This window comes from Gavialis gangeticus, unplaced genomic scaffold (genome assembly GCF_001723915.1).
Source record: "Gavialis gangeticus isolate Ggan-Ray unplaced genomic scaffold, GavGan_comp1, whole genome shotgun sequence".
In the NCBI taxonomy this organism is placed as follows: domain Eukaryota; kingdom Metazoa; phylum Chordata; order Crocodylia; family Gavialidae; genus Gavialis; species Gavialis gangeticus.
In genome coordinates, this window is record NW_017729004.1 from 30,048,535 (window position 1) to 30,057,467 (window position 8,933).

Below are 8,933 nucleotides of genomic sequence, written 5' to 3' on the forward strand. Positions count from 1 at the left end.
TGCTGCCAGCCAGAACCCCACACTCCTGCTGCCCTGCTCTGGGCCCTGCCTGTGGTGGACTTGGGGCCCCATGCTCCTGTCTGGCTGCTGCGCACCTGCTCACTCCCAGCCCCACCTGCCCCAGCCCCGCAGTACAGGCGGGGGTGACCACAAACAGCCCCCACCGCTTCCCTTCCCTGCCAAGAGAGCTCCCTACTGCAACCAGCTGGAGCCCACATGGGGCTGTCCTGCCTCTCCACCAGCACCCCATGAGGCAACAGTGGCAATGGAGAGCAAGCACAGGCAGCCTCACATGGGCTCCAAGCAGCTGCCACAGGGAGAACTGGCAGCAGGAGGGTGGCCATTTTTCTCCCCTGCTGAACAGCTCTTTGCTTCCCACTGCCGCTACTCAGCCTAGGCCCTGTGCCAGCTTAGGGTTGCCCCTTGGGCTGAGTGGCAGTGACAACAGCTGGGCTGGGGCAGGCAGGGCTGGGAGTGAGCAGGTGCACAGCAGCTGGATGGGAATGTGAGACCTGTGCCTGTGCCCCAGGGCCAGTGCCAGCAGGGCCCAGAACAGGGCAGCAGGAGTGCAGGGTTTTGGCTGGCAGAGGCTCTACGGAGCCAGGCCAGTTCCCCTCTCCCTGCTGGCACAGCCCAGCCCGGCTCCATAGACCCCTGGCAGTCTATGCCTTGTGCTTCTGCTGCCCCACTCTAGGCCCTGCCGGTGCTGGCTCTGGGACACCAGCATTGGCCCCATGGTTCCTGCACGCCTGCTTCATTCTACTCCCCCCTGCCCCCACACCCCCATCTGACCTGAATTTCCCACTCCAGCACAGGGAGGCACAAACAGCCCCAGAGTCCCAGGCCAGAAGCCCCAGCTAGGCAGGGGCTTCTGGCTAGGGGGTGGGCGAGATGAGTTTTGTTATTGCAGAAGCCATATTGCTGTGATTTCCGCAGGGTCCTACTGCCCCGGCTGCTGTCATTTTTGACAGGCAGCTAGGGGTGGATAAAAATTAATTTTCTACATTTTTTAGGGGCCCCATGGGCAGGACAGAATGGCCTGGTGGGCTGAATCTGGCCCACAGGCTGTATTTTGCCCACCCCTGTTCTATGGCCATAAAAACACTGCTTCAACACTTTGTTCACAGGCCAGAATATTAATTACTTATCTGTGCATGAAGGTAACCGAGAAGAATGTCTACTTAAGCAGTCACTCAGGGGGCCAATAATATTGCCTAATGTACATGATCTAATAAAAAGTGGAGCACAATGGTACTGCCACTCAATTATGGCAACACAGAGGTGGTATCCTAAGAGAGCAGGATGCTTACTAAGTGTTTTATACTAGTTTCAATGTACATGCACTTTTTTATTATAAAACAATGCAATGAAAATATCTAAATCTCTTCATTATGATCATTTTTCCTCTCATTCTCTCCTGCAAAATTTAGGAGGTAAAGATGTGTAGGACAAGTGTTCAAGAACTGAAACAGTTTTGCATTGACAAAGATCATGAGAACAGAAACTGGCTAGACATGAGACTGTAGGCAAGTTAAAAGGCCTCCTTGTCCTTTGGTCAATCCCACCACACAACAGGGCAAAACTAAACAACCTTAAGAGAAAGCCATTTCCTACTTGTTAGCTGCAACATGCAATTATCCCCAGACTTGAGGGAGGGCGCTCTGTGCCAAAAGCTTGTCCAACATCTCTCCCAACTATACAGCTAATCCAATAAAAAGTACGATAAAACAAACCCTGCTTCTCTGGACCACCATGGCTATAACAACAACAGTTAACCCTACTGCAATTTGTTAGGTAGCTCAAATTTAAAACAGACTGATGTAAGATCGAATAAGGTTTTCTGGTGGTAAATTTTAAGCGTGTTCCTACACACAATCAGACCCCTCTCCAGGATCCGAGTAGGAGTTTTACCTTCGGTACATAATTTATAATTGCATTAACAGGTGTGCCTGCCTCCTAGCATTTAACTTACATGGTGCCTGGCCCCTAAGGTTACACAGCAGTGTCACATGTAGCCCCACTGAAGATGGACAGTCCTGGTTTATACATTTGTATGTATATATGAACTAAACTACAAATTGATACATTCAATCAGATTCAAAACCAAATGGCCGAAGTCGATGAATCATGCAACAAGGACTAACTTGGCCAGTAAGTGGTTTTGAGATGGAGCACAAAGTCATCAGGATGCCAAAACAATCCATACTCCTTGGAAAAGTACCAACAGTTATAGAAGTTAATTATTTCAATATTGCCTGTCTGATGGCAAAATTCCCCTCATGGCCTTCTGTCAGATCAAATTAAATCTTGCTTGGAATGGACAATGCATTTGGCATCTTTTAAAAAATACAGCAACTCCAACCATAACTTGCATTTAGTAAAGCGATGCTTTCCTACGCATGTGGAACTTAGTATTTAATCTATTCTAACTGGTAGTAATATTAACCTGTATTTTTATAAAGCTCTTGGAGCCATTGTAGCTATTTGTAAAAATGGAGATTTTTTTAAACAATAAAATTTGCTTTGAAAATACATTTTGGATGTGGGCATGGTAAAATTTCCTCATACAGATTCAGAGGGTAAAAACAAAATTAGTGATTTCCTTTATTCCATATCCCCCTGAAACCTTCAGCTGCTGATTTAACTAGTTTCATCCTACTCTACCAAAGTCTTCCGTTCCCTTAACGTTTAATGTTAGAGCTGTACAGCAGGATTCTGTATTCAAATAGATGCCTTCAGTGGTGCAATGAGACCCACCCACAGTAGTGTAACAAGAACTGTAACAAACGATACATGATTTATAAGATCATAACTGTTTTTGTTGGGCCTGACTAATGCAAGCAATGAGTTTGGAACGCATTGTTCCCTCCCCTCTCTACTGTTATAAATGTACACGTCTGGAAGACAGCTCCTTAATTTGGGTTTTTGCTTCTGGCCAAGATGTCATTGGCAGGAGTAAAAAAGCACCAGCCACTGCAAATTTTGGCTGCATATGCTGAATCACTATGAAGTGCAAGGAAGTAATAACCATGGCTATCTATGGCTTTACTGCCAGTACATGTGGGCAAACCATTTTCAGATCTGACATCTCTGTACCAGAAAGATATCAACAGCCTGAAAGGGGGTCAGAAAAAGAGGTGTGAAATCTGTGGTCTGGAAGAACAGATGGAGGAAAAGAAAAATAGCAGCAGAACAATGCTTTGGACACCAGGAAGCCTGTGGGAGTGGGAATCTTCTTAACTTGAGGAAAAAGGAGGAACAGAAAAATAAGTATTAATGCTGGGGTCAGAAGATGGCTACTGGCAATTGGGTAGATTGATTAAATTATCTCCAATCAACATGAAGCCTGACATCCTACATCTTGGGGGGGGGGGGGGGGGAATATTTTAATTTAATCAAGGACAAAGCTTCTTCCCAATGTCAGCTGGAGAGAGATCCCAATGCAGAAATTCCAGGCTGAGTAAGCCTGTTGTCTACAAGTATTTTACACAGGAAGACTAGTCATTCTATCAACTACACAACAAGTTAATGTGTATTCAGTCTTACAACATACATCATAATTCAAGTTGCCAGATTCCCAGATGATCTAATACCACCGCAACTTTGGTGTACAACAGCTGGAGCATGGCTCCAGGTGACCAGACTCTGGTTTTGAGCTGCATGCTCTGCCCCTCTTCTTTTTGTTCAGGTTTTTTTGACCCCTGGATATCCAGGGATCAAAAAACTCGCACAGCACTCCTCCCTTGCAGTGCGGAGAACAGGTGCAACCGCAGTACGTGGTGCCACAAATGTGTCTGCAGTGCCACATACTACACAGCTGTGCTCGTCTGGACACAGCCTATATGAACTACTTTGGTTACGTTCAGCTCCCTTTCCTCCTTTGTACAGCTTACAAGCATTTTGCCTCTTAATGCTGCCAAACAGCCAAGAACTCATGATCAAAATGAAAAGGTATGTATTTATTCAGCTGTTCTATCTTGTATGCATGAAATATTTAGCAAATGCATGTACCAAATTATCACCACAACATTCTTTGATGCAAATATAAAATTCATACTAGTCCAACAGATTATGAAGTATATTATCAGAAATAGACATCTAAAAAATTAACAAGACCCATCTTTATCAATAGTATTCCTATCTTGATGTTTTCATTTTTTCTGCAAAACTAATGGATACAAATTTCCATAATTAATAACAATAACGAAAGGAAATAACTTTGTTAAACGTATACAGCCTATCATAGTCAATTCAATATATACCTAAAAATCATCAGTACTTTCAGGTGCTCAGTTAAAAACCACTACTGATCTTTTGCAAGCACAAGCCCACATGATATAGACTTTTCTGTCCTGGAAACACCCTGTCAGAACTGAACAAAAAATAAAACAACAAGCAAGAGCTGAAATGTACGGAGGCAAAAACCTCTCCATAGGGCACAAACAACGGCAGCACCTGCAGAACAATTCTGGAGAGTAATGAAATTAGAGGAATATGATGCTCTTAAATTTTCCTTCAGGATAGTTTATAAAAGACCCAAACCACAAACAATTCCTCCCCAAAATGCCTCCCGTTCTGCTGCAACATGAAGCAAAAGCATCTCACCTCAAGTTTGTATGCCCTTTCCCTGCTGAGAGGTTCCAAAGGAAAGCTCAGGTTATTTGCTTCTGCCAGGAAACGTAAATCAAAATAATACTTGGCGTAAACACTGGAAGGAACGTTAATGTTGAATTGTAACAACTCGAGGAACTGGCGCTCCAGTTCATTCCTGTAAAGAAAATATAAATGTGAAAATACATTTTAGATGGTGTATCCAATCATCAACTGAATATAAGTTACTCCAAATTGCAACCGATTGAACCAAGTACATGCCAGAGAGAATTAAGACAAGTTACAGATTCTACTGCCAGACCTGCACCACCCAGAATTGTGAAGTCACATTTCCTAGCTGACAAGATGCAGTTTAGCTGGAAGAAAAGAAGTATTGCCTGCATATCTCATTCTGTTGAGATGCAGGGTCTCTCATCTATGCCAGTAGGAAAAACTCCTTCTACTAACATATGGTACATCTCCACTGGGGGGCACTACAGACATAACTATGCCAGCAGAGGCCACGTAAGATGGACATGCCCTGAATGGTCATTAACATTCTCACACGGCCTAAAAATTCCTCTAACCCAGGGCAAGCTCTTTAACTGCTTCAGCATCCACAGTCACTTCTTTTAATACAGGGGAAGACAGACTTTCCCAACCTTCTTTCTCGTCTTTCTATGCATGGTTTCACTTGACAATATATATCCAAAGCAAACCTCACGCTAGTTAGCACAAAACCAAACAAAATTTGTTTACTAACAAAACACCAGAAAATAACCCAGAAAATATATTTATATTCTCACACAAAATATTTTTAAATACCAAGTCAACACAGTCTGACTACATATCCTGCCAATTCACACCAAAAAGCCTAGACAAACAGGCAAGTCAAAACGATCATTAGTTGGTGACTTTTTACTCAACGTAATTTGCAGCCATGCAAGTGAGACATGACACCATATTGAAGTGGCAACTACAAAGTACGGTTAAATAAAATGAAAGTGTGATCCTGGGGCCCTAGCACACATTGCATTTATGGCATAATTAACAGCATGATTATTAATGGCAACAGTGCTACACTTAGACCCACTTTAAGATACCATAACAACATGGCAACCTGGTCATAAAAACATTCCACATACACGTGGAACATTTGGGCTGGTTTGTATGGCATATTAAACTGAATGCATGGTAGGTTTACACACCAGAGCCATCTGGAACTGATGCCCAACAATCAGCGCATTGTCAGAATAAGCCCTGGACAGCCCCAGGTCTCCTATTAGCTTGCAGCTCTCGGGGCCAGTGCCAACAACCAGCTGATTGTTGACACAAGTCATGGGGTAGGCCTGGATCTGCAAATGCACCCAGGGCTGTTCTGAGGGCTTCCAAGAGAGCTCCCAAGGGGCTCTCCTCCCCTCCCACTCAGTTTAAATCATTGTATCCAAACTCCACCTCACCCAGCAGTCGTGGCAGGGATGCCAGGCACAGGGGATCAGCTAAGCTTGCATGAACAATATACAGAACCTCAAGGTTGGAAGTTTCATCTAGTTAAACCCCTTGCAAAGATTGCTAAATCACTGCCAAATGGATCTTTCCAGTGTCTTTTTGAAAACCTCTAATGGAAAAGGTTCAAAACTTTCCTTGGCACTTTGTTCTTTCATTACATTAGGGAGCTCTTCCTAAGATTTGACCTAAATCTGCCTTTCTGAAGTTTAAACCTTTTGTCAAATGTTCTGCCCTCTGTGGTAAGATAGAAAAGGTTTCTCTGACAGCCTTCCAAATATTTGAGAAGTGCTATCATACTTCCCCTTGAAACTCCTTTTCTCCAGATGAAAAATACCAAGTTTCATAGATTTCATAGACATTAGGGCTGGACAGGACCTCAGAAGATCGAGTACATCCCCCCACCCGAAGGGTAGGAAGTCAGCTGGGGTCATAGGACCCCAGCAAGATAAGCATCCAATCTACTCTTGAAGGTGTTCAATGTAGGTGCTTTAACCACCTCTGATGGCAGGCTGTTCCAGACCTCAGGGCCTCGGACAGTAAAGAAATTCTTCCTTACTGTCCTGCCTGAAACAGTCTTGCAGTAGTTTATAACCGTTCAACCTCATCATCCCTTGGGGCGCTCTGGTGAACAAACATTCCCCCAGAAACTGGTGGTCACCCCTGATAAACTTATAGGTGGCCATCAGGTCATCCCCGAGTCAACTTTTAGCCTGGAAAAGCGCAATTTCAACCTTTCCTTATATGGTTTCCTTTCCAATCCCTTTATCTCTTCCACTCACCTCTGGACCCTCTCCAGTTTGTCTGCATCCGTCTTATAATTAGCACCCAAATCTGGTCACAGTACTATAGCTGAAACCTAACCAGTGAAGATATTGAACAAAACCAGACTGACCCCTGGGGGGTTCCACCAGTTTTCTATCCACCTTACAGTCCATTCATCCAACTTGTGCTTCCTTAGCTTGCTGGCAAGGATATTGTGGGAGACTGGATCAAAAGCCTTGCTAAAGTCAAGTTTTATCATGTCCACTGCTCTCCCTGCACCCACAAAGCCAGTCATCTCATCATAGAAGGCAAATCAGGTTGATCAGGCATGCCTTGTCGTTGGTGAATCCACATTCACTGTTCCTAATCCCCTTCTCTTCCAAGTGCTTGGAAATGGATTCCTTCAGGACCAGCTCCATGATTTTTCCAGGGACTGAGGTGAAGCTAATGGTCTGTAGTTCCCCAAATCCTCACTCTTCCTTTTCTTAAAGATGTGCACTATATTTGCCCTTTTCCAATCATCTGGGACCTCTCCCAATCACCACACGTTTTCAAAGATAATAGCCAGCAGCTCTGCAATCACATTGGCTAACTCCCTCAGCACTCCTGGGTGCATCACCTCTAGCCCCATGGACTTGTACATGCCAAGCTTTTCTAAACAGTCCCTAACCTATTCCTTCACTACTGCTGGCTGCTCTCCTCCTCACCAAAGTGTGCTCCCAGGTCCAGTAGTCTGGGAGCTGACCTTACTTGTGAGGACAGGTGAAAAAGGCATTGAGTACTTCAGCCTTTTTCACATAATCTGTCACTAGGTTGCCTCCCCCATTCAGTAAGGGACTCATACTTTCCCTGATCTTCCTCTTGTTGCTGACAGAGTTAAGGAGCTCTGTAGGACTGAGCCACACAGGTATTTCTGGCCTTGAGGGCAAGGACTCATATGCATCTTAGTCCTGCGTGGGCAAACACCTCTGACCTTTCAGTAATTATGAATTTTGTGATGCTTTTAGATAAAAAAAAAAGTCTCGACTGTAACAGAATCACCAGCAGGTACACAATGCTACATACATTCCTTTTTTTTGGTTCTTCTCTTGATACTCGTGTATTGTATCCTTTCCCCTGCTTCAAATACAGGTTTGGCGCATCTAAAATGATAATCTCCATCCCACTATGTATGAGAAGCCTTGGCAAGTAGTCTCTAACATCATGGATCAGGATCAGAGTAGTCAGTCTGCTTACAGCCATTCAAAGCTCTGAACCTCTCCAATCAATGCTGGAAAAATGCAGCAGCTCCAAAACCAGTTTGTTATAAACCGAGATTTGCTCAGGAGCTGTCCTGTAGACAAAATTCTCAGTATCCAAATGGCAGAAACAGGAATAAGACTGTGCAAGGAAGAACTGTAGCAACGTCGATCAAGCAAACATTCAAAACGTATAATACTGGACTGCAAAAAGGTACCATGTGGAACAGTCCTGCAGTGACAATCCCTTTCCCATTTCTAACTTGTATGGATCCTAAAGTACTTTCTATTAGGTTTTCCTGAAATAGAAATGGAAATCTATTTTTGGATGATTAAAAAAAAATAAAAAAAAGAAGATTTGGTGCTGTACGGTGTCTTTTAAGGTTATTTTCCCAAGCCCAAGGCACATCTATGGCATACCAATGCAGCAATGTTTTAATTTGTTTTTTGGCCCAGGACAATAAGGCATCATTATCAATAGCTTACAATATCAATAGCATACAAATTTAGAATAATTTTTTGTAATATTCAAACAATAACAACTTGCAATATTTAAAACCCATTCAAATTAGAAAGATCCCAGCATACTCAGTTTAAAGTAAAATCAGCAGAATCCTAGCATTCTACCTTTGTTTTGTAGATAATTTTTAGACTAACCATAAGCTTTGCAAGCAGTAAACTGATGGAAAGCTAAACTAGGGCAACATTAGTTAAAAAACTGCTTTGAGGTTGTAATCTCACATTTATGAGATAGACATTTGTTCTCCTTTTCCTTACCCCACATAACATAGATACCAGGGAGTAATGTGTACACTCCTGTACCCAGGGGAACAG

The 8,933-nt window shown here is 43.5% G+C and overlaps 1 protein-coding gene across 3 annotated transcripts in view; it reads right to left on the bottom strand.

Annotated features, from left to right (window-relative positions):
- CCNY (cyclin Y) overlaps positions 1–8,933 on the bottom strand; it is a 115,618-nt gene that overhangs the window by 20,036 nt on the left and 86,649 nt on the right. For all 3 annotated transcript variants that reach the window (XM_019508189.1, XM_019508188.1, XM_019508190.1), the window contains one exon: positions 4,606–4,768. In XM_019508189.1, the coding sequence (XP_019363734.1) occupies positions 4,606–4,768 (163 nt within the window). The remainder of the gene's footprint in view (positions 1–4,605; positions 4,769–8,933) is intronic.